Source organism: Anguilla anguilla, chromosome 9 (genome assembly GCF_013347855.1).
Source record: "Anguilla anguilla isolate fAngAng1 chromosome 9, fAngAng1.pri, whole genome shotgun sequence".
Classification (NCBI taxonomy): domain Eukaryota; kingdom Metazoa; phylum Chordata; class Actinopteri; order Anguilliformes; family Anguillidae; genus Anguilla; species Anguilla anguilla.
Window position 1 is genome coordinate 48,566,104 of NC_049209.1, and position 25,739 is coordinate 48,591,842.

At 47.3% G+C, this 25,739-nt stretch overlaps 1 protein-coding gene across 4 annotated transcripts; it reads right to left on the reverse strand.

The window, feature by feature from the left end:
• Positions 1-950: 950 nt before the first annotated feature.
• On the reverse strand, positions 951-24,920 carry LOC118235090 (CMP-N-acetylneuraminate-beta-galactosamide-alpha-2,3-sialyltransferase 4-like). Of its 4 annotated transcripts, XM_035432084.1 has the most exons (13): positions 24,584-24,920; positions 14,418-14,506; positions 12,009-12,080; positions 10,855-10,932; positions 9,147-9,219; positions 7,438-7,527; positions 5,525-5,622; positions 5,086-5,149; positions 4,691-4,786; positions 3,526-3,715; positions 2,985-3,122; positions 1,263-1,415; positions 951-1,078 (listed from the first exon to the last, which is right to left on the reverse strand). In XM_035432084.1, exons 3-13 carry the CDS (start codon positions 12,028-12,030, stop codon positions 989-991), a joined length of 1,092 nt encoding a protein of 363 aa, XP_035287975.1. In that variant the 5' UTR covers positions 12,031-12,080; positions 14,418-14,506; positions 24,584-24,920; the 3' UTR covers positions 951-988. The 4 variants fall into 4 exon arrangements, with proteins under 4 accessions (XP_035287975.1, XP_035287976.1, XP_035287977.1 ...); XM_035432085.1 differs by lacking the exon at positions 14,418-14,506; XM_035432086.1 differs by lacking the exon at positions 10,855-10,932 and having other exon boundaries at positions 24,584-24,919.
• Between the last annotated feature and the right edge of the window lie 819 nt (positions 24,921-25,739).

Here is a 25,739-nt window from a genome sequence, read left to right on the forward strand (position 1 = left end):
ATAAATTTTAATAAACAGTACAAAAAAATAAAAAAGACACAAGAGTGTAAACATTTCAGTTCTTCCACCATGCCTTTTTATTTCCAATGAGAAGAGCAATTTAAAAACGACCTCAAGCTCCCCCGAAAAAAAAAGCTCAGAGTCTCTGTCACAGTATGGCGGGTCACTGGTGGGGATTCTGGACGTAGCCCCGCCCACAAAATTCCAATTGTCCAGCGGTGACGTGACCCACATCACCGTTTCCAGCGACCGTCTCTGGGAGTTCGCTCCGACAGCCAACGCCGTGGCCGTACCTCGGCACGACACCTTAACACGCGCCCTGTGTCAGGCACAAGGGGTGACTGCCACTGGGCCCGACCAGGATGTCCTCGCAGGATTCTGGGTACAGAAAGAGTTCCGGAACATTCTCCGATTCTGTTCCCCATGAAGGCGTGGCCACCCGGAAGAAGGGGGGGGGGGGGATTTCCAACAGCCAATAAAATTTCAATAAAATAGAGGACCAACGACAAGCGGTTCTCTGTGAAGGCTAAGCGTGTTTTAACATTGTTTTTCGGATGCTTGACGGTGTTCGTTTTTCACATGGCATGTCTGGCCCGACTTTTAAAAAACGGTACAGTGTGCGCAACGCTATACAATCTATGCCGCAAGGTCTGTGCAGCACTGAGCACACATTTTCTTATTTCTATTTGGCCCGCTGCTTTGGTGTACCTAAAGAGCAGGGTGTTCACGAACCTGGGAAACTACATACACAATGCCGGACCTTACCGGCTTGTTTTACTGGCCTGTCTGGACCATGTGTGTGTGTGTGTGTGCGTGTGTGTGTGTGTGTGTGCAACAACACTAGCAGTCCCACGCAGAATGTGTGTGCATGTGTGTGTGTGAGAGACTGTGTGTGTGTCTGCTGGTGAGAGAGATAAAATGTGCGAGCGTGCATGCGTGTGTGCCAGTATGCGCATGTGTGTGTGTGAGAGCGGAAGCAGTCCGTCAGTCAGGACGGGTGATTCAGCAACAGGATGGCACCCGAGTCCTCCAGCCTCTTTATAGCGTCTGCTTCATGTCTGAGGTCATGGTAGGAATCCTGGGAGAAAGATCAGAAACATACACACGACCAAAATAAGACCAACCGTCCAATGTCCTGGAATTAAAGACCAACACACACAAACTCCCCGCCAAAACCCCCAGAAATTTCACATAAGCTGACAAAACGGCCTCTACATGACAGGGGTCCTGCATTTAAAGCCTTTGGGCCTTTTCTGCGTTACCTTCATGGATTTCATTGTGTCCTGCCCGTAGTAGTGAATGGGCTGCTTGGGGTTCCTCGACCCGGGGTACCCGAATCCGGCTACGTGCACCATGTCGCAGAAGTTGAGGGCGACGTATATGGCCAAGATCCCCGTGGTGGGGTGCACGGGATTCTGCGGGAACAGGGCAAAGAGCCGGTTTCACCACACGAGCGCGATACTCCATTCCGCCAGCAGGTGGCAGCAGGGGCACGTTCCCCTGACGTCTTCAGCTGTTTCGACACTGCCCTCGGCTGTACTGCATTTTAGCCAACGCCAAAAAAACCCCCCAGAAATTTTCTTTTGCCGACTCGCAGAATTCCGGAATGAGGGGCACCCCCTCAACCTCAACCCCCCCCGCCCGCCCTGGGGAAACCTGCTCTTCGGGCCATTACCAGGGTCTCTCCGCCGCACCGCAGCCCGCCACCTCTGTCGACGATTTCCAAAAATCGCACGAGAGGGTAAGCGGACGAAATTGTTTCCACATGAAAGCGAGCGGAGGGGAGAAGCTGACGTAACTCTCCCTCCTCTCCTTTCCAAGTGCTCGGCAGGAACAGAGCGCTGGTCTGAGGCCGGGCCGTCCGTCTCCCTGTAACCGGAGAGTTCTGCACGGGTTCGAAACGGCTCGGCTCGAACCCTCTGGCAAACCGACTAGTTTGACGGGGACCTGGAAACGAGTCAGCGGCCTCTGCCGTTTCAATGTTGAAGAAATCTTTCTTTTTTTTTTTTTTAAAGAGACACTGTCTACGCCATCCAAATAAAATATTTTGGCGTCATGTTGGTAAGGGGGGAAAAAAAGCGCAGTACCGATCCAAATCCAAATAGAACAAAATGTCGCCGGCAGCTCATCTGAAAAACATTTGGCGCAGCTCGACTGTTCGTGCAGTTATGATGGACAGGCAGCGTTGGACATGCGGAGTGTTGCTCAACGAGCAATTCAGACTGCTGTGCAATTTCATGGCATCTCCCGAGATTGTTTTTTTCCAAAAACTTAAAACACTTAGTTTTACCTTTCGCATTGGTTTAAATCTTCGTAACAGTGTGTTTTGAAACTCTGGGATGAGATTGTTATCATTTTCACCTGGATTTCTTTAATCGTACAATCTCACATTTTTGTACATCAAGGGTAAAGATTGAGATCATATAACAATTTCCTGTGCAATAGCTGATATTATCTTTTATTTTGCCCTTTCGAGAGTCTGGAAATCTATGTCCTGGGCAGAGACAGAAACCTGTCTGTCGAATGTGAGAATACTGTTGCATATGCACACTGTACAAACTGCATGTACCCCAATCAGGGATGCTTTTCCTGATTAGCCAGCTAACAGCTAATAGTAGGACAGAATATTTACTAAAATGCATGTGCCTCAGCAGGCACATTATTTAGAGTATAGAGGGGAAAAAATGAATTAAAAAAACTAAAATTCCTAATGAATCAGGGAATACCAGCAGAAATAAATGCAGAGAGAGAGAGAGAGAGAGAAAGAGGGAGGGAGACAGACAGACGGGGCAGAGATAGAAAGAGGGAGAGATAGAGAGCACACATGTATGTGCTGTGTGAGCGTACATGTGTGCATGTGTGCGTGTGAGCGAGCGAGTGCGAGACTGAGTCTGAACACGTGTGAAGGCGTTCGTGGGCATGTGCGTTCCCAGCATGGGGGGTGGGGGGGGGGGGGGGGTGGGGGGGGGCAGCGGAGCTCTCACCTGGTTGCTCTTTGGCTTGAGGGGGATGTTGAGCAGCCGGCTGGCGGTCTGGTGCAGGAAGAAGGGGTCCAGGATGCGGAGCTGCTTGGGGTTCCCCAGCCAGAACTGAGGAGGGGGCTTCCAGAACCCCTTCCTCTCCTGGTGGAGACGAGACAGGGTTGGAGAATGGAGAAGTGACAGGGCCCGGTACTGACAAACCCTCTCCAGCACCTTTAATTTCCCCACCAAAAAATTAAACTCCCCATCTTATTGCACATGTTTATTGTCAAACAAGGACACACAGTGTCACTGACGCGAAGCACCACTCTTACACAGCACCCCCCCCCCCCCAAATTTTGTGCCAATAGCTCCCCCTTGTGGAGAATATTCAGCCTGCCAAATGTGAGTGAGTGAGTGAATTACAAGCCAGATCCATGAGGTGCTTCGCATCTTAAAAGTTCAGGGCTAATGCAGCGTTCTGATTGGTTAGCCTCCCTCAGAACCACACCCCACCCCATCCCACCCCCAGAGGCCCACTGCACGGGGTGCGAGTTGGCAGTACCCTCTTCTCGTCATTGAGGATCTCCTTGATCCAGCGCAGGTCCTGCTGTTTGAAGGGCACCAGCACCATGAGGGTGTCCGGGTCGTTGTGGACGCCGGGGTTGGAGGAGGCCGACTCCGGGTAGAAGAAGCGCATGGTGGTCTTGTTGCCGACGTCGTCCTCGTAGCCCCGTACGGGAGCGTCGTTCAGCCTGCGCGCGGGAACAGAGACGAGCCGAAAAAAACACCATCTCAACACAGCGTCTCAGTGTAAACAAAACGCAAGAGAAAAAAGGACCAATCAGAATCACAGGCGTCCACCAACGGGCAGTGTATACGTGAGAAAAAGCATTACAAGTTCTAATTTCCACAACAGAGTGTCATTTTGTGTTACATCTACGTCAGTTGTAATTTTAGGCATTTCATCTGTTGAACAGAAAAACAAGAGCGCTCCACTATCAATAACGTTTCCTCAACGTTCTTGAGTAACACAATGACTTTGACATTTTTTTTGCGACAGTGGCAATGTCACTCACTGGTATCACAAGTGCAAATCAAAAGGAAAATAAACCTGTTTTCATGCCATGTTAAAGGCATAAAAGGAATCTCTGCCATTTATTTTCCATAAACAGCATGCGACAGAAACGATAAACTGCAACTTGGAGCAGAAGGTACCCTACAGCTGATAGGCTGCAGTATAAAACCAGTTTATGACATAACTCCTTCTTGTCTAATGCTGCACTTAGCGCTAATTCTCTATGACAGTCTAATTTGCCAAATTCCACACGAGGCAGATGAAAAACCGCCCGTTTCAGAAGCAGTGTGGAGTCTAAACTGAACTAGCTGACAGCATCTGCTCGCTAAATGTGTCGCTGGGATACGAGGACAGTGTGAGAACTCAATGGGGCATGACAACTGCGCAAAGCAGCAAGGAAAGTGACGGAACTGCTTCAAAGGCACATGGGAACAAGCCGTACGTCAGTGCCCATAATTTAGCATTCCCAAAGGAAAGCGCAACCGACACAGCGCTCCTACAGCTTGGGGCAGACCAAGGCGGGAGCAGCGAACCAAGGAAAAGGTGGCTAAAATGACTTTTTAAATCTACGAGTTTATGACACACAAAAACATGGGGATTGGTACAATCACACGAACGTAAAATGAACCGGGTATTTGGAGACGCCATTTACCTGATCACCACGTCGTACTTGTTTATAGCGCCCCCTAGCGAGCTGTTCTTGATGCTGAACCCGTTTCCGATGACCACGCAGGTTCTGCACAGCGAGCTGGAGACAGGGACAGCGGAAATGAGGCGGTCACTCCGACGCGGACACAAACTGAAACTCATTACGGAACTCACGGACCCCTGGAGAAAGGAGCTCTGGGTAATTTCCTATGGCAGGGCGTCACAAGCTAGCCCACATAACCCCCTTTCACGCCTGGATTCACTTCACCTCCTTTAAGGAGATTGATGTGTCTGCAGCAAAATGTTGTTTTTTTTGGGACATTCTTGCTTTTCTTTCTTTTGAAAGGGAAGAAGTGCTGTTTCCGAGCACCGGGGAGGATGATGCAACGTCTCGCATACCTCTTGACGCTGTCTGGCATTCTGTAGCTCGCCGCGCTGGCCAGAACCTTCAGGAGGTACGCCTCTGCAAAAGAAGAGAGGACAGAGGATTCTGAGCCCCCGCGCGCTTCGCGGTTCGGGGATTTCCTGGAAGCTTCGCACCGCCGAGGGCGAAACTTCTGATTTACAAAAACCCGGCGCCGACTAAACGCCGGGACCGGCGTCACGTCCGTGCGCAAAACGGGGGAAACAACGGAACCCGAAAAACGCAGCGCTGCCGTCGGGTAACAACGAACCCCGACTGGAGCGAGCTTTCGGGCACACGTGCGGAGCGGGACTGAAAGAGAGCATGCATATTTAATAAAACCGTCAGCGCCCGGGCCCGAAAGCGGCGGACACGTCCCGGGGCCCCCCCGAAATAAAACTAAAAAAGCGCGAGAGAGAGAGAGAGAGGACTCACCGCTGCCCTTTATGCCGTACGGTAACGGCAGCGACGAGGAGCAGTCTTTCCAGAAGAAATCCCCCAGCCTCAGGAACAGCTGCGTGTTTCTGCTCACACTGGGTTAGACGGGTTTGGGAAAAAAAAAAGAAAGAGGGAAAGAAAGAAACAGATTATATGCAAATTAATTCAATGAAACAGAATGAAGAACGCACAAAAGGAAGATCTTCACACGGCCGAAGGGAACGAAGCAGCCACATACTCCGCCAAATATCGTTATACCCGCTATAGTATTCAAATAGGGAGAGAAGATTATCCCTACATGAATTTCTGGGATTGTGCAATAAAATCTGCATGCGAGCCAGTGAAAGGGGCCATTTTTGAAATCACGCGTAACTTTTGTGGAACGATTTTGTGGAACATTGTAGAAATCATTTCATACGTAGTACATGCCCTCGCAGCTGCAAAAACAGAAAACGGCACAACCCAATGAAATAACCTGCTTAATTTGATGTGTTTTGAAGACAACGCTCATCTTGCTTCCGGCACAAAGATGCCACAGAATCAACCACTTGTTTTATCCCCCCCCCCCCCCCCCCCCCCCCCGGCGTTGCCAGGCGATGTGCCCCTATCTGTGAGCGCACGCCTGCTGCGGTCACGATAGCCCGCGTGGGAAAACGTCTAAAAAGGGGGCGTCGAATAATCACCCGCTGAGCACATTTCAAGTGTTCTGCGCGCGAGGAATACGTTCGCCCTTATCGCAACCTCCTTACGGGAAAAAAAAAAGACGCGCGCCTTCTGCGGTTAGGTAGCGACGCCTCGGCTAACGTCCAGGAGGGCTCTACCTACGGGTGACGAGCGGAGAAGTACCAGATGCCTGTCAGGCTGTTCCCTCCCCAAACAGGAAATGTGTAGCATTAATGGGAAGGGGGGGGGGGGGGGGGGGGGCTGGGGGGGGGGGGCTCTAATGTTAAGAGAGCACATTGCTGTGCAGCCACTCACCACCCCAACCTTCACCACAGCACAGCTGCTACTTTTTTCAGTTCTCGTAAAAAAAAGCCCAGCCACAGCATCTCCATCTTGCTTTCACTTATAATCTTCTCCAATTCTACCATTAAAAAAAACAAATTAGACACCATCTTCCATGCAACTAAATATGGCGTTTGAAACTTTGAGACATTCTGTAATGTACAAGTAAGCAAGTGAACTTAAAACCGTCGTCTTTATACATTGAACAGTCATTTAATGCGGTTAAAATAGCACGTTTCTCGACCCTGGACACAAACTGGACGAGGTCTAGTGAAAACAGGTCGTACAGACCATGGGTTCGGGACATGACAAACTTTCTGCGCGTTTTTTTTTTTTTTTTTGAGGCAGCAGAATTTATCAGCTGCAGAATGGTCCGGATGCACGAGAGCGATAGATTACCGACACCAGTGTTGTCACAGTGCGGTGAATGACAGAACAGCGCTTCTTCATTTTTTGCGGCATCCTGTAAATAACCTGGCTCGCGAAAACAACTCGATTCTATTTCCAACTGTCAAAAACCACTCCGCTTTCAAATCTGCAATTCAGTCTTCATTTCTGCAGCTGCGGCGAAACGTGGCCCTCCACAGCAACGTATGGCATAAGCACGTCAAAATAATTCAGTACTGTACAGTACAGTTCAGTACTGACACTCTAATCAACACTGACAGGAGTACATTTCACTAAGAAAGAGAGTACAAGTTATGCCTTTGAAATTCATATCAACTCAAGAGTTAGTTAATACTTAAAATATTACCCTCCAAATGCCTAGTAAAAAAAAAAAAAAGTGCCGATTTCCTTTGATGTTAAAACGTTAATATGTCAGTATAAAGGATCCAAAACTAGACAGTCATTACCGCTACCCCTATTCGCCGCCACCGGGATCGCGAGGAGCCTTCACCACTCACTTAAAGCCGAGGGCCTCCCACTTCTTCGACATCATCCAGCCGTCGCACGCCGTCTTGCTGGGGGCGGGGGGCTTGCCGGTGCCTGTGTAACTGACAGAGAAAACAGACGCTCTCAAAACCCTAAAGCCCAAAAAAAGGACGGCGGGGGGCTCACCGAAGCCGTGACATCGATTGGCTGTCGGGACTCGTCGCAAAGAGCTACTCTGCTGACCCCCGAGCGAAAGCCACAGGTTACCCACCCTTTACGTCAGGAATGCATTTATGTTTTTCTAAAAATAAAAAAAATAAAAAAAAAACATTTCTAAAACCATTTCACGATTACGTCCGCATCACGGAACCAGTTTATTTTACATCGATTTTCACGTGACTGACAAAGAAATCAGTGATAACAGAATGTCACGTTCAAGAGTGGAAACAATGTACCAGTGTTAATAAAGGACAGGTCTGCCTACACTAAAGAGAGAGAGAAAAAAAAAAAGGACGTTGACATTTAGACATCAATAAAAGAAACGGGAAGGGGAATCTCAATTCTGAAAGGCACAGCCAGCGTACTGTCCTCGTTTTTCCGATGCGTCCCCCGGCCTGTTCAATTTGCGCCACTCGCTCTCCCAGGGCGGTGCTACAGCACACGGCAGACCCAGCGGTCCAGATGGACCGAGTCAGCGTCGCCTCTGGTGCCTCTCGCCAGCTTTAAAGAGCCCGCCCACGCCAAAATGTGCATTTCACAAACCGCGTGTCACGTTTTCATCGCCTTGCCCGCTAGTCTTCTGAGCTGCTGACTGTTTAAAAATGGAGATCTCAAGATTAAATTTCTTCATGTGCAATCGCTACAGTGAGGGGAAAAAAAAAAAAAAAAAAAAAAAAAAAACAGGCCACAGGCTAAAAAAAAAAGCTAAAAAACGACGCACCAAACGTACATACAAACAGAGATGCGACCTCACAGCTCCTTATTTGGGGACGTTGGCTAACGCGTGAGGCCTTAGCCGAGGCGGCGGGTGTAACGTGTGCGCCACCGTGAAAGACGCTGCCCGTGAAAATGTTACGTTTAAGTCGCGCTTTATTGACCCCGTGGGGAAATTTGTCCTCTTGACCCACCCTAGCTATTTAAGGAGCCACAGTGCAGCGCCCGGGGACCAACTCCAGTTCTGAGGCCAGCGCCGTGGTCAAGGGCAATGGCAGGAGCATACATTACAGTACTGGCATTTAGCAGACGCTCTTATCCAGAGTGACTCACGCAACTTTTTACATAGCATTTACACAGCTGGATACACACTTGAAGCAGTGCTCAAGGGTACAACAGAAATCAGGAACTGAACCTGCGACCTTTAGGGTGCAAGACCAGTTCCTTACCCATTACACTACACCTCCGCCCTTGACATACGTGTCTAACCTGACGTTACGTGTCTTCTGGCGTGGGTGGAAGCCAGGGTGCCCGGAGGAAACCCACGCTATTACGCGGAGCACTTGCAAACTCCACGCAGAGAGGATTAATATTTCCCCCTGTGATCAGCCAGCGCTATACATTCACACAATTAGTAACTGCTATAAGGTCATTAGCATCGTGCGATTCGTTTCGCTTCAAGGTCAGGCTCGTGTTTCTACTCTCTTAGGAAGCTTCTAGAAGCCCTTTGCTCTTCCGCGGGAAGCGGAACGGGTTAGAGGAGGAGGAGGAGGAGGAGGAGGAGGAGGAGGACGGGGACGGGCCTTACCTCTGGAGAAACACGTGGGAGAAGTAGAAGGAGACGAAGAAGAGCAGCACCGTTATCAGTCTGATGGACCATGCTGTGGAGCAGAACGAAAAGCAGACGCATATTTTTTAACCTCTCGGCGCACACTGTTAGCCTGAAGGTTGACTCATTAGCCCTGTTCCAGGGTGGACTCCCTCCCACTCCCCCCCTTGTGAGTCTGGTTCCTCCCAAGATCTGTTCCACCCAGGGAGTATTTTTTCTTGGCACGGACCGTCGCCCTAGGCCTCCTCCTGAGGCAGTTTAGTTTACCGGGCATACCTGCGACGAGCGTTTGTTAAATATCGGTTTTGATTTATGGAAATGCACAGAGACTGACTGTGCAGTGTGCACCTGCACCTCGCCTCAGGCTACACAGCCAAAGTGATCCATCCGTAATCTCCGCTGCGTTCAGCCGGCACTGCTGTGATAACAGATACCGCGGTTTGCTTGGCTGGCCTTCAATGCAAATTGGAAGTGAACAAAAGAAGTATGTTGCCATGAGTTGTTTTTTCCCCCCCGGCCTATCTGCACTTGTGTTTTTGTCCTCCTACAAGAAGAGGGCGATATTTTCCGAAGCCACTTGTCAAGCAGCCAACGCAGTGCTGTATGTTAATCACCTCTATTACGTTGTCCTAACCTGACCAGGGCTGGTCTCTAATTAGGTTCAGTGGGTGTCTCAGATCAAAACAAAAGCTTTCACCCACACTGGCTCTTTTTGCATGAGACTGGACACACCTGGTTTAGGAAAAACAAGATGCATCAACAAGCCGACTGATTAGTATGTAAATGTATAAGTGGTTGTGTTGCTTTGATTATTTACCATGAAGATTACATTACTCACCAAAACAGAGAGTATCTACACTGATGCCTTCAAGGAACCAACTATGTGTCAAATGTCACATGCCACCCCCTCCCACCCCCCAAAAAAAGAAAAAGAATAATATTGCTCAAAACATAAATTCATTCAATATTAACTACGCTGGCACAGGAAAAGGTTTTCTTGAGAAATCGTTTGACGCATCTTTATAATCTATTTTTATAACACCTAGAGTCGTTTGGGCGTGGTGGCCAAGCACGTCCACAGGAACCGCTTCAGCTGAATGACAGACCAGAGGGCCTGCACAACCGCAAACAGACTGATCCTGCACGTCTAACTAGGGCAGGAGGCATCGGAGAAAAAAAAAAACCCTTCAGAACCTTTGTTTATTATTATTATTCACCATGGTTTAACCAGGAAGTGTCACTGAGATTAAAATCTCTTTTAATCTCAGTGAGACCTGGCCAAGGCAGCAGCAGTACGCCTACACAATAGTTACAGACTGTACAACAGTCAACTGGACATACAACAATACACAGAGACAGCTATTCAGTCTTGCGGAAGACATAGCATCTCGAGAACATTGATTGGACCGCTCAGACAAACTGATTGGATGACGTGGCCGGTGCACCGTCCCCCTACGCTACGCTGGTACCACCGGCCCAGTTCAGACCAGCTGTTCCGTTCTCTGCGAGCTCAGCCTGCCGGCCGAGCAGTACCCGACGAACAACGTAGGCGCAGTCGGTGCCAAGATCTTTCAACACTTACTTAGGCTTCCTGCTGTAATTACGAACAGGGTTCCTATACCCCCCGTCCGTGTGCACACTCTTACTCCTAATGGTTCAACTTTCCCAAAACATTGCGTTGCCTTACCTTTTAACGTCAGCACATACAAAAAGTAAATAATCCTGGTACCCTTTTGTCTTCCTTCACTGGAACTTTCAGTTACTCCTTTTCAAACAACAAACATACAAATAGCCAAATTTCAAAGAAATGTAACCACAAGAACACAGAAATGGGGAAAAAAATACAAGCTCAAGCTTGATGCATTCCAGCACTTTCCAATTAGGCCTAACTACTGAAAAAAGCATCACGACTGGTACTAAACCAAGGTGCAAGCTAGCTCGCTAGCAACAGAGAGAGTATCCAGTGACAACCACCTCCTTTTAACACTGGGAGCCATTACACTGTTAGCTACCTGGGCTGTTAGCTAACTCAACAAAAGCTTGTCATTGCTATATTGACCACTGAGAACTTATCAAAGGAGATGCCAAGTTAGATTATCCTGCCAGATACATTTAAAAACACATTTAAGGTTGTAAAATGATAGAGGAAATACTAATAGAAAATTAATTAAACTACAAATAGACCCTATGTCCGGGTTCTTCAGAAAGAACAGCCCAGAGCAAGCACTGGAGCTCTCGTATAGATAAAGCATGTTTATTTAAGCATGACCCTCTGTTTAATCAACGTCTTAAAACTGTAGGCTAATTTTTAAAAAAGAACCGTTGTTCTTTCTGATGACCGAAAATGAGGAAGAGATGGGTCTATATACAGTGGGAACCAAAAGTCTAAGGACACTACCAAGACCTGATTGATTTCAATATTTACCAAGGGCTAACACAATAATGATACTTCTTATACTTATTCGAGAGAACATTCTTTTTTTAATGAGTCCAAAAGAGTTTATTGAAGGTCAAAAATAGTCAGTTATCAACGCTTCCCATAGATGCTCTGTGGATGTGACTTGACCTTTTCCCTCTTCAACAGCTCCCACAGATGTTCATAAGAGTTAAGGTCTCATGATTTTGGTGACCTTTTTCTCAATAATGTGCTCTTGAATAATAAGTGTAATTGGGGCATCACAATTACATTATTCCTTGATAACTAATAAAAACCAACAGGAACTGCTAGTGTCCTCACATTTCTTGTCTCCAATGTACGCACTTGCATCGCACGGAACACAGGAAACTAGAGTGCCCAGGTACGTCCGCCGTTAAAAACTCAAGTTGGTCTTGAGGTCTTACTTTTTGCTGTCTTGAGGGACATCTTCACATGCTCCTACGCGCTCTCATCTCCGAACAGCACATGGCGTTACCCTGGAGAAGAAAGGGGGGGTGGGGGGTGGGGGGTGGGTGGAGAAATGTTACCACAGAACGCTCCGTCAACACCTGGCCGTCCCCGTCTTTGTCCTTCCTGCCGTTCTCGTATCCAGGTAGCCGTCGGCACAGCGAACCAAAAGCTGGGACGGGCGCCAAGCAACTGTGACCCGTGACAATGGGACTATTCTGGCCTGTTTTCTTCACACGCGCGCACACACACGCGCGCACACACACACCAAAAAAAAAAGCTAAAGGAAACAGAAGTATGAGAAAAAAAGGAAACAAAACTTGAAAAACAGCGAAGGAAAAAAAAAAAAAAAAGAAGGCTTCTGGAAAAGGCGACGGTCTCCCGTCCTCTTCGCGGACTCTCGCGCGGGAAGCGGGCCGGGGGCAATCCCGCTTCTGGACGGGACGGGACGGGACGGGCGGGCGATTAAATCGGCTTAGGGGCGCAGGGCCGGAGATGACGACCGGGGGGGGGGGGGGGTCGGAGGGGGGGGGCATTTCAATCTCATGCCGTTGCGTACGGCAGAGCGAGATCTGCCGGCTTTAAATAATGCATTCGAAAAAAAAAGCCAAGTTTAGATCGGGGATTAGGCGGGATTATAGTGCCAATGATGTCACAGATAGCCAGGGGGGTTCGTGCGGATTACAGTCTGCAATTACCACACCCTCACAGGACGTTTGCTTTTGGGCTCTGTTCAGCATTTACTGAAAAAAAGTGACACACCAAAAGTTAACTACAGCCTTTTACCCCCCGTGGTATTTACTTATGTCGTCACTGCATTGTTTAATATGTCATATGTACTGCAATGCTTTATGTTGACACTGTGTTGCCTGCTACTTAGGCCTGGTGCCTTGAAAAAAAAAAAAAAGATTCCAGATCTTGAGCAAACTTCCTGGATAAACACAGGTCAATATTTGAATGGTTATAAACCAGACAAACGAGACTGTGGACATTGTGTTTCGCAGGAAAATGGAGAGATAGAACTCTCTCGCCACATGATCAAACAAGGAAAGAAAATTCATTCGAAACTCTTTATTGACACGAGCAATAACAAAAACAGTATGCATCTCTCTGTACATAGTTGACTCACTGAAGGCAGAAATCTGCGCCACCAAGAGCAAAGTTGGCTTTGCAGCCGAATGTGCATACTGTACACCTTAAAACGGGGTTAATTCAGGCCCGTGCTTCGAAACCTCCATCAGATAAGGCCCAAACAATTCCAGGGCAGTATATTTAATTGAGCCTCGCATCACGGTTCACTGAGCTCAGAAAAGGAGCTGAAAACACGTTCCATTTCCGTGTGGGGTCCACAGAGCAGAGTTATGAGTTATGACGTGTAACAAACTATTGGGGGACTGTAATTTGGGGGGGGGGGGGGGCGGTGGCTAGGAAGATGATTGTCCATGAAACTCACCATTGGAAACTTTTGTCGCCCCCCCCCCCCCCCCCATACACACACACACACAAGACACACGTTTCACTTCACCCAGTCACAGGAGCCGGAGTCAGGAGAGCAAGAGCCAACCAGAGAAAATCTGCGATGCATGACTGGCACCTGGTCTGGTGTGCGGCCACCTAAAAAACATCCGCATTCGCTAGAGTCAAGCAGCCCGCAGACCACAGCCAATCACCAGGAAATCACTGCGGTAAACCCTTCCAAAAAGGAACGCAGCACATCTGATTTTCAAGCAGAGCTCCTTCACACGGTAGCACGCTCGCTAACGCCATGCCAGGCTTGCTGTGAAACTCAACAGCATTCAGAACTATTTGCATCACATTACATTACAGGCATTTAGCAGACACTCCTATCCGGAGCAACTTACACATATGTTGCAGCAATATACAGCACCTTGCTCAAGAGTACAAACAGCAGTGTCCTACCCGGGAATTGAACCTGTGACCTTTCGGTTACAAGACCAGTAAGGTCCCCACCCATTATACAATACACTGCCGCCCAGTATTGCTGGGGATTAATGGAAGAGAAGCAGTGTGTGAGGAAGAGGAAGGAAACGAGGCCTTGGGGGGGGGGGGGGGCGGGGTCTCCGTGCGTTCCCCATTTTCCTGCTGTGGAGGAACACAGCGCAACCCCTGAAAGCAGATCAGTCTCGAACAAGCGAGAAAAAAAACATCTTGTCAGCTAACACCCTCCTCTAACCGCCACCCCCCTCCACCCCACCAGACCAGTATCGGAACGCGATGCCAACTTCCGCCACGGTTTCGACATCCTTGGCTAACCCATCGGGCGCAGGGGAATGGGCCACTGAACCTAATTAACCGTCCCTGCTGTTTTTCTGCGTGCGAGGAGCAAGTCCACGCCCTTTTCGTACCTTTTCGTTTGGTCATTTCCACCTCAGGACTGCGTCTCTTCTTTTTTCTTGTTTTCTTTTTTCTTTCTTTTTTTACAGCGGCTTCCACCCTGCAGATTAAACACAGTAAAAAGTTTTTACGGCGTCGATTCGGACGACGGCTACCTTCCCCGAACGAGTCACGAGGCGCGGATCTGCAGAAGGAAATGAGCGGAAATCCAGGCCCCGCGCTCGTAGGCCATCTGTCTCCTCATCCGTGGATCGCGGTTAGAGAATACGCGAGCAGTACACGTGCACAAAATACCGCAGAGCTCCTTCAGCGGCTCCCACGTTTAGGGTACGCAGGTACCCCAGTAGGGGAAAATGGCGCACACAATCAAAATACGCAAACAATATAAAGAGAGAACATAAATATTCAGTTATACCACACAAGAATACAAAAAAATAAACAGCCTAGAGCCTGTGTTTCAGCTTCTCTAGGTAGTCTTTAGGCAAAAAAATTTTAGACTGAGGTAGCACCATAATATAGTCTCCTACAGTGAACACACTGCACCATTGTCTGCAGGACCCCGCCCCCCCGTTTGGTCTCAGAAAGGCTCATAAATGAATAACTGTTACAAAATGCGTATTGCACCTTATCGGACCTGTGTGTTTTGTAGTTGTTCCAACGACCTTCGGTGTGAACTTACCGTACTACGTGGCTTCGGATAAAAGCATCTGCCAAGTAAATGTAATGCAAAACAGGGACCGAGGAGGAGTCGTATTTCGGCTTTTGAAGGTGAAGGTCACGCAAATCTGACGCATAGGACAGGCGCCGTGGTCACAGGTCATTTGGAATTATGTAAAAATATTCTGACAGCAAATGCCACCCAAAGCCTATTTTTAGGATTTGCCTTTATGCTGAACATTAGCCTGTAAGCTATGTTTAGTAGGGCCAGCAAATATTGGATTTCAAAAAGAGGACAGGAGTGCTATTCTCGTGTCAAGAGGGCTATTCGTTGGCTCATATACGGTCTATAGAATTAGGAAAAAACCTAGCCAGACATTTTTTTTTTTAGGAATTTTGAAATCCCACCTGGATGGATATTTTCGGTTAATCAGGGCGCTAAACCGAAAATCTCAACTTTCAAGAACTCCAGACGCATTCGTGGGACCTGCCACTCGCCTGTCTGCATTTTTTGAAGGACTCTGATGCGCGTTTGAGTCGTTCCTCATTACTCTGCTGTACTGGTGCCACGCTCGGTCCCATTACCCAATTTCGTGTGGAGAGCTCCGGGCTGAACAATGCGGGTTTTGACTTCGCGAGCGGGTCCCGTGGACCGTAAGGGCTGGAGCTCGATCCAGGCTTGTGGCAGCAATTTTAAGATGGCGGGCGCATAAGGGGGTCTTCTGTTCCAGCTGCTCGCGCACTCTGCTTGACCCCTGCTCGCGAGCGAGAGAACGGCGGGCGTACGCGCACGAGTGTGTCTCCGCGTGCGCCCGTGTGCGTGCGCGCTCGCGCGGCCCAGAACGCCAGCCATTCCGAGCGCCACGCTCAGAGGAGAATGCTAATTAGCGTCCTAGCTAATTAGCACAAGCGAAAACAAGACCTAAAATGGAAACGCAAGCGCAGCGGCGATGGCGGAAAACCGCACGCCTGTGTGAAACAGAAACGGAGCCGGCGGCCACAGGGCTCAGCGCACAACAACCCTCTCTTTTTTAACGTCGGCCAGGAGAAAGAAAAAAAAAAGAACTCCAATTCACGCCATTTTACGCGGCTTCTGTTCGCCTGGCAGGACACCTGGATCGCTCTCAAAATGGCGAGGCGAGCCTGTAACAATTACAGAGCCTGGAAATGAGCAGGCCTCATTAAAGGCTCTTAACTAGGAGCAAACTACCAGTCAGTCAGTCAGTTAGTCAGTAAGAAAGCAAGCAACAGTAAGTCAGTCGGTCAGCATGCATGCAAGACAGTCAGTCAGTCAGTATGTAAGTAAGATAGTCAGTAAGTAAAAAAGGCAGTCAGTCAGTATGCATGCAAGACAGACAGTCAGTCAGTCAGTATGCAAGTATGATAGTCAGTCAGTCAGTAAATAAGTCAGTCAGTCAGTATGCATGCAAGACAGACAGTCAGTCAGTCAGTATGCAAGTAATAAAGTCAGTCAGTGAATCAGTATGTAGGTATGTATGTATGCAAGAAAGAAAGATAGTCAGTAAGTAAAAGTCAGTCAGTCAGTCATTATGTAAGTCAGTCAGTCAGTGAGTAAACGTGGCCTTTTCCCTCCACTGTAACGCGATCCCCACCAGGAAGTGAGCCGGTAGGCCCGCCCTGAGACCAGCAGCCCACCGCCGCTCCGCCGTCTCCCCTGGCGCTCCTTCCGCGGCGGCAGGCTCGTGAATGCCTCATTCAGGGCCCCGTTAACTACCTCCACATGCTCCCGCTTCCAAGAGGAACTCTCCCCCCCCCCCCCCCCCCGCCCCCCCAAACCCTAAACGTCAGGTACGGCCTTCTCCCCACAGCCGGCGCCTCCCCGAGGCACGTGCCCCGGTCGCCGTGGAGAACAGTGCCGCCGTTATCGACCGCGGCGTGGCGGGGCCTGGCGCCGCTCCAGGCCCGCCGGAGGGGTCGGGCCGCCTCGATGGGGCCCCATCCTTGGCCCCTCTGGGGTCCCCCTTGCCGGAGGACCTTAGCTTTATGATTTTAAGTGACCCACGGCATAAAACAGACCGGCCCATCATGAGGCTGACTCGGGACGATCTCCGGTGTGTCGCCTTAACGCGAGCCAATCAGGTGAAACGTGATCTCGCAGAAGATGGCTCCCCGCCCCCCCCCCCCCCCCCCCCCCCCCCCCCCTTGCGTGATACAAAATGAGGGCGGACGACAGTCGAGATAACGGCACTCATCGATCAGCTGCTCATCGGTCACGGCACTTCTCCACGAACCACGTAACATCTCGAAAAACAACAGGGTAGGTCTGACAGGACAGTGTCATCAGTGCCTCGATAAACAAGAAGATCCTGTTTCCGAGTTTTTTAATCTCGACAAACCGATAATGCAAAGTTATTTTTTTTCCTCCAATGGGTTTATGTGAAGTCACAACTGATGTCACAACTGTCACTTTCTGAACTGCAGCCCAGTCCGTGCTTGCTTCACAATTCATCTTCCTGTGGCGTCTAGCTCCATAGGGCCTTGTGCAACTGCCGAATGCGTCGCCCGGGGTACAGGAGGGATCAGTCGGTTAGGGGATCCGCGTTCGTCGCTATCTAGCGGCCCCTGCTGGTCAATCGTACACCCGCGGCCTGCGTGTGAAAGGTCCTCCTCCGACTCCGCCCTGTGCGAGCTTAGCTGTAGTCGGCGGTGTGAGAAGAAGCAGCTGGCGACACCACGAGTCTACACTCGAACCCGAACCGGCAGTGGGGTCCACAGCGTGAACGCGGCTGCTGTTCCAACAGCTGGACAATCCAAATTCGAGAGGCTCAGCCCCACATTGGGTGCCAAATTCACACACACACACACACACACATACACACACACACACACACATATACTATATAAAAGAATTCAATTTGAAATCTACCTCAACAAAAGTCTCCAATAAACCTCACAAATCGACAGTGAGTCCCAATAAATTATGGTGGCTATCACATGAAAGCAGCTGTAGGGTCAGTGAACAGTGATCGATATGGAAAAAGCAGAAAAATAATGTGTGTGAGCATAAGACACAGGCACTACCCGTTTCAAATGCCAAATTCACAATTCAGACACGACTAAACTCGTCTGAATTTTAAAGTGGACGGTTCTGGCCAGGGCCTAGTCAATTAGAATAAAAAAAACATATTTAAAAACTGTGCGCAAGAGGACAGAAGAAAATGCAAACGCGTCTTTAAAACTGGCAGTCTTGGTGGTGTCGTCTTATCGGAGATCCGTTTCCCTTTTTGGAAACTGCACCGGTAGCAGCCCCGCAGTCCTCAGTTTAAAAGAAGCGCATCGGGTTCACGCCGAACGTACGCTTTCTGACACACTGTTCGCAGCCCAATCGCTTGTAACCATGGTTACGACATTACGGCCATACGATGGATCCATAGAACCCGTGGAACCCATGCAGAGCTCATTCTTCCATTTAGGCTAGCCTATTTTTTTTTTTTTTATAACAAATTAATTTACTAAGATTTACCAAAAAACACTGTTTTATCAATTATTTGTGAAATCCGTATCACCACATTGTGTAACGCATGTGAGGCCAAGTTATCAGATCAAAAACACAACCATTAATATTAATTCTGGGAAGAATGCCCAGTGAAAGCCAGAAGCAATATAGGCTACAGATTGTATTTGTTCTACTTGTCCAAAGCTGAACACTTAAATAATCACAGAGATTCATTAATTTATCATGTAAAATGCTAGTTAGTTAGGCTACTTATTGAAAAACCAAATCTGTTCCTTGATATTTAATTACTTTTTCCTCATTCAACACTACAAATTATAATTTTGCCAAAATCCATTCTTAGTCAATCAATGCAACTAATATTGGACACATACCCATATATGAGCTATAGCCAGTCTCTCATCTACTAAAAATGATAACAAAAATGACAAAGTTCAATGACATAACTCCACTTGGTTGTTTATAATACGGCAAATAAATACAATGTACCCTCCGAGCTCAAACACTAGGCCTACACTATGACGAGAAGTAGCCAAAACTTTTATCTAAAAAAAAATTATCTAAGTGACCTATTTGAATAATCAAAGAAAAATACCATTGTTTTCATATTTTAAAACGCTGCATATTTAAGTACCAATTTGGGAGGGGGGTGACATAAGGACAGCTGTCCACTCCCCATTGAAAAGAAGGAGCCCCCCTTTGGGGAGAAGAAACTTAACAAAACTCACAGTTTTTTGCCCAGTTGTGCGCGTATTCCTTTTGAACAAGCAGCTCTGCTCAAACAACGGCATCAAAAGGTATCTTATTTGCTTACCTTTAAAAAGGACCAGTCCTGTGTGCTTTATCAACCGCTCGGTCTAGTAATGCAAAAAAAAAAAACTGCTGAGCAAAACTAATGCCCTCCCTGCCGGCGGGTGACGACTGCTATTTGACTAGCCGGGCTCTATGCAAAGTGAGCTGCTCCGGGTCATGCTAGTTCAAAGAACCTGAGATCATCACTGGCAAACAGTCCAGGTATGTAAACAAAGAGCTTGTGCCTCACATGCAGCACGTATGCACGCTTTGTGAACAAGGGCATCAACTATGTGGATATGGTCAGATGCTAAAGGAAAGAGCTTGATATTTGTCTGTCAAAAGGAATTAACATTGAACCCCTTTTGGATTTTTTTTTTTTTTTTCTTCCTTTGGCTTTATGACCTAAAAGACAACTGATATTACAAATAATGTAACATGTAGCCTATGAAGAATGTTGACCGGTGAATAAACACATTACTCATGTCTGTCTAAAACAGATTTTATATGTGCAGCACTTTTGACTGCACATATAAAACATGCCATTACTCTTCTGGAACATTGTCAAAATCAACCTTGACTTAAGCATTCTGGGATGCCTTCTTATGGGCGTTGTATGATGCATATGACATGTGCAAATATTTGGCCAAGCTGCTGTTTTGAGAAAAATAAATACAGATGTTGAATAACTTACACCTGATATATGAAGTGACACGTGGCAGCGTGTAACGTTAAGCACTGAAGATATGCAAGCCATCAAGCTTATCACTGGATCAACATAAAAGCAATAACAGCAAAACAAAAACCCACGGGCTTTTCAACGGAAGTTAATCTTGATTAGACTGCGAACAGTAGGCTAAACGTCCCATGTCGCTGTGTAAGATAGTGCTCAGAAACTTTAAAACGATCATAATGATTGAACATTTAGTGATTATGAAAGGCAGTCAAACACTAATCATTTGATTAGAACAATTCAGCTGTCAAGATCTTTTCCAAACATATTGCATCTTAAGAGTACATGCAGCACACAATTATGTTTAAATAGGACCACGTGGAAACTGTAGGCTATTCAGTTTTCAGAAATAGCCTAATGTTACAAATTACACTAATGCACAAGTACACTACACGTTCTGATACAGAGAACAATTTGTAAATGGTAAATGGACTGCATTTATATAGCGCTTTTATCCAAAGCGCTTTACAATTGATGCCTCTCATTCGCCAGAGCAGTTGGGGGTTAGGGGTTAGGTGTCTTGCTCAAGGACACTTCGACATGCCCAGGGCAGGGTTTGAACCGGCAACCCTCCGACTGCTAGACAATCGGTCTTACCTCCTGAGCCGTGTCGCCCCTCCTGAGCTATGTCGCCCCAATTTGTCGTTCGTGTTCTACAGAGCAAACAAAAATTTGAGCGCCAATATAAATTTCAGAACGCCGGCTGAGGCAGGCTGCAGCATCCGACCGCGCCAATATGCCACTGGCATCTTGCGTGTAGCGCATCCGTTTCGATTTTCGGCGGCATACCACGAGGCCTGACTTTCGCTTAGAATGAGAAAACATTCTGGGGGGGGGAGGGGGGGGGGGGGGGGTAGAATAACTGCCATCTTGAGAGATTTGGAGATGCGGCATCTTGACATGAATAAGCGCCCTCGCGAATTTCCCCCGACGTGGAGAGAGAGAACCCGACACGGACCGCGCGATAGCCGCCTAGCGTTACAGGAAACTGGCACGCACGTAATTACCGTCTGATTATCTGATCTGTATACCGAACAACACGGAGGCTCGTGCAGGGACAATGTTTTAGCCACGTTGCAGAGGAAGCTCTTCGGGCCAATGCAGAGCACCAACATGCAGCCCACGGGCTTAGAACAGGAAGAACTTCACCGCCGATTAACAGCAGGGGGGACAGGGGAGAGGATCTTAAACCTTTCCACGCAGGAGAGCTGCTAAAGTCACCCTGCAGAGTCATTAACCCCACGACACCCCAGGCTCTCCTTCACAGTCCTGTAGGTAGTGTGTGTGAGTGTGTGTGTGTGTGTGAGAGAGAGATCGGGATTTGGTACTTAGAGTAAATCGTTATGTTTGCGCACACACTGAGATGTTTACTTTGATCCAATGGGCTGATATCAATTATTGTCTCAGCGCAAACATTAATGCCAATTATTGTCTCAACGCAAACATTAATGCCAAGTGCTTGCTTGTATACTGTACACGATCTACCTCTACTTGAAACTTACAAGCAATTTTGTAGCTTTAAATGGGACTGGCCATGTGTGAGATCTGTGGTTGGCTATGGGACCATTTGTGGGGTCAGCAAAAAAACAACGCTTTTATGATAGGGCTATTTCACCAACAGCCAATGCAACTTTGATTACGGACAAGCAGATAAGCTGTCCGATTTTCTTCACGCCTCCTCCCGTTCTCTCCTTTCTTCCACGTGTCTCCTCTCCTCCTTGCCTCCACATCCTAACGGGTTGGAGAGTGGAAAGGAAAAGGAGGCGAGGAGTTAAAAGTATTGGGATGCACCCCTCGAGATCTTGAGCTGCTAATTAGCAGAATCGGGTGCGCCAAATCACTGTTGAAATGAAAAGCCACCTGGGCGGTAGATATCCAGGAACAGGGTTGGTGTAAGGGGACAGAAAGCAGTAAAATGGAGGTGCACTTCATGTAGAGCCAAACGCTGCTCCACATCCCCCCTAGGCCCTTCACACAGCACTCAGAGCAGGTGCTGTAGGGGAGAAACATGGCTTCCAGCCACACGGAGACAACTTCTCATTGTTAGATTTATTTCTTTGTCGGGTTTCAGGCATCCATTTTGCCCGAGGCTCCTGGGTGACTTTCTTTTTTAAGAAATGAAGGGGTGGTGGTGGGGGGGTATTGTGATTCCAAAAAAAAAACACCCAGGAAAAAAAAAAAAAGACTGATAGAAAGTATCATGCCATGTTTTAAAAACAAATCCAACCAAGAAAACGCCCCTGTCTGTCACTCAAACACTGATTGCAAAAAAAATACATTTGGCCAAAAAACAAAGAAACTATTGCATCAGATTCAGTGACAATTGCCGAAGGGAGTCTTCCCAGTATCCAGGACAGCACCAGAAAATCCGATACTTTAACAATGGGCTGGACCTAGCATACCAGGCTCCTAGCATACCAGGCAGTCAAGGGATCAGCCCCAGCATACCTCCACAAGATATTCAAACCCTACATGCCAGCCAGATCCCTCCGTTCTGCTACCTCAGGACGCCTGGCACCTCCCCCTCTTCGCACCTGCACTTCCAGAACACGTCTCCTGTCTGTTCTGGCCCCACAATGGTGGAATGACCTCCCCGTGGAGGTCAGAACAGCTGAGACACTGACCCATTTCAAGAGACGACTGAAGACTCACCTCTTCAGGCTGCACCTCTCCCCATCCCTCCCTACCCCCCTGTAAATGACTTTAAGCTTAGGGTTGTAACTAGGCAGCTGTTTCGTAAGTAACTTAGGTGCATTAACTGTCTTAACTACTGCTTGTATTTTTTCCATAGACTGCGTTGTTGCCGTTCTCATTGTGTTAGTGTTAATCAGTTTAACCTTCAGGGTCCAAGTTGAACTATGCGGTTGTTCCCTGCACTTGGACCGGTACTTCTCTCTAGGGTTTTCGTCATACTTGTTCCTGGTTATGGTTATACACTTTGTTGTACGTAGCTCTGGATAAGAGCGTCTGCCAAATGCCTGTAATGTAATGTAATGTAATGTAATGACCTAGCCATTCCTGCAGCACCATGGCCCCATCAATACACTACTGGGGCACCTAGTCTTCTACTTGGTCCACAGGGAATACTGCCCCCTACTGGACTACCAACACCTCTTCTGGCCGCAACTTAAGTTCCCCCAGGATATTGCCAATCACAGTACTTACCAAGCACTAGCATTGATTAGCTTTGATCCATTAGGCACTGAGTACTTAGCGAGCAGCATGTCAACTGACATGTCTGTTTACCCATCGTAAATTAGGTCAATACAAACAATGGAGAACTGCGCTAGTGGTTGAGCATGTGGACTGGGGTTTTACATTTGAGGGAATGAGTGAACAGTGTAATATCACAGCACTGCGAGTCTGCGCACCACTTTACTGGCGCCTAAAATACTAAAAAAAGATTTTTTAAATTAAATACACCACAGTGTGATCAATGTTTTGACGTGCTGGTTCTTCCTGGTTATCTGAAAACTGCATGGATAGTGTGCACACTCGTTTGCATTACTCCCCTACTATACCTACACCATTGACTTGGATGTGGGCGCATTAGCATTTTTTATAGTGCAATGTGACAAAATATTTTTTTGAAAATATGTGGAACGTTGCTGATAATGCACGCATGATTAGTAGATGTGGTTATAGTAATTTAGCTTAAATTCTGTAAGGGTGCATGCCTACATCAAATAGCATGTTGCTTTTTCTTGCAGTTAGCTACTATTAAAGTCATTGGCACCACGGTAAAATAAGGAGTATTCACTTGCAGAGCAGGAAACCCAAGATAACTTCGTAGAAACGAGCGCATTCGATCAAAATGATTCTTGTTTTACTTAGTGTTGGTCGCTGGCTCATTTTATACACATTAAATAAACTACCTTATCAAATTACTTACACTTGCGATTGTTCGCATAGCGCAACACGTTATCTCAGGATGAACTGACATAGCTACTTCTGGGTCAAAAAAGGAAGGTGAGCACAGAGACGACTATGACTACCCACAATTAATTCTAACAGAAGACATGTATACTGAACAAAGAACCAAGGCTACTCCTAAAACACAGGATAGTATACCTAAGGTCTGTTGCTAACCCAATGCTGGCAAGCAGTGGAACTAGACATCAAGCAACCGCAACTATTCCAAGCACAAAAGTCCTAACGTTAGCTCCCGAGACAAGAGACGGGGCGGGTTGCTGTGCCTGGATATCTGCTTATATTTAGATAGCAACCATTACTTGGTGGGGGAAATCACGAAAAAGACAATAGGTAGCCAACAAGTCGATGATAATCAGACTGACACGATGCCTCAAAAATATGCAGCGAGAGTATTAGCAAACGTTACAAGCCAAGAACACAATTAGCTACCGCCAGCTATATCAAATAAATACGCGGTAACGTTATGCAAAGGCTAACTGCCTGCGTTCCGTTAGCTACCATATTAATTATTGTAGTGTTTTGTAAACAACCAACTACTGCACACAAAGTCCATAGAAACTGATATAACAGCTGGCTGGATAACTCACCAATGATTTATGACTAGCTACCAACAGCTAGCTAGTTCCTTCCCATACCAGGACTCAGCGATGCCAATGTTACCATTTGAAGAAAGAGTGGTCGTGTTAATGTTTTTTGTCCTCAGACCTCCTCAGTAGTAGGACGTGTCCAGTATGGCTCGGCTGGTCTTATTTTGAAACAGTCCTGACTAGTACTTCGCCAGTTACAAGCTTACAAGAAAGAAAGAAAAAAAAATTACCCCACGATTTCACATCATTTCTGACTGTTTGATGATTAAGAGATCCATCGGAATGCAAGTTAGGCAGCGATACACGCTGCACGCCTTTTCCTATAGACGCATGCGCATGTTTTAAAGAGGGTTGATTTGGCAGTGGAGGGCACGGTAAGACTCTTCTCTGCAGAACCCTTACGGTTTGGACACTCGTTGTTGCAATCTTGTGATAACTGTATGCGTGCGAATAAAAGGTATAAATTCCCTTCGAAACATTAAAGATTTTCGCCTCGGCTGTTGTAGCAAGTATATGCATGACTTATAACCCGTAATTTTGGTACTGATGCGAGGATAAAATACCGGGTAGCCTACATCTGTGACCTGAAAAGAAATGCAGTTTTTTTCACCCTAAAAATGATTAATCGGTACAAATGGTACATACCTGTACATTGCTCTGGTGTATACCAGTACAGTATTAGTAAATCACCATGGTCCATAAATACATGATATAGCTCATCATTTTTTTAAACATACATTTGCAACATTATTCATCTAAAAGGTTGCAAAAATGTAAGTTTCCAATTGCCCTTGCCAAAGCAAACTATCCCTCTAATGCTTTCATGGTTACAGTAGGGGCCAGATTTGCAGACAGATTAAGCCTAGTAATAAATTAAATTTTCAGTGGAGATACTCCATACAAAACTCAAGTTACTTCTGGACAAAGCTTAATCTGTGTCTGTGAAACCAGCCCTAAGAGTCATGTTTATCTGTTTCCCTATCGGTATGCATATGGTCACTAATTTTATTTTGTCTGTACATATCCCCAAACTAAGTTAACCAGTGGAAATTAATTTACAGACAAGACACAATCAACGTCATTGTGCACACAGTGGAGTCAAGTACACAGATGGAGAAATATTACCAATTACTGTTGATTAGACCAAACCCACAAT

Bases quoted from the DNA above. Each gene is read 5' to 3' on its own strand.
- LOC118235090 (XM_035432085.1), bottom strand. From the start codon at position 12,030: ATGTCCCTCAAGACAGCAAAAA. The intron at 7,528-9,146 runs GTAAGGCCCGTC...TTTCTCTGTCAG, and splicing joins TCCCACGTGTTTCTCCAGAG to TTACACAGGCACCGGCAAGC. The intron at 1,079-1,262 runs GTAACGCAGAAA...TCTTTCTCCCAG, and splicing joins ACACAATGAAATCCATGAAG to GATTCCTACCATGACCTCAG.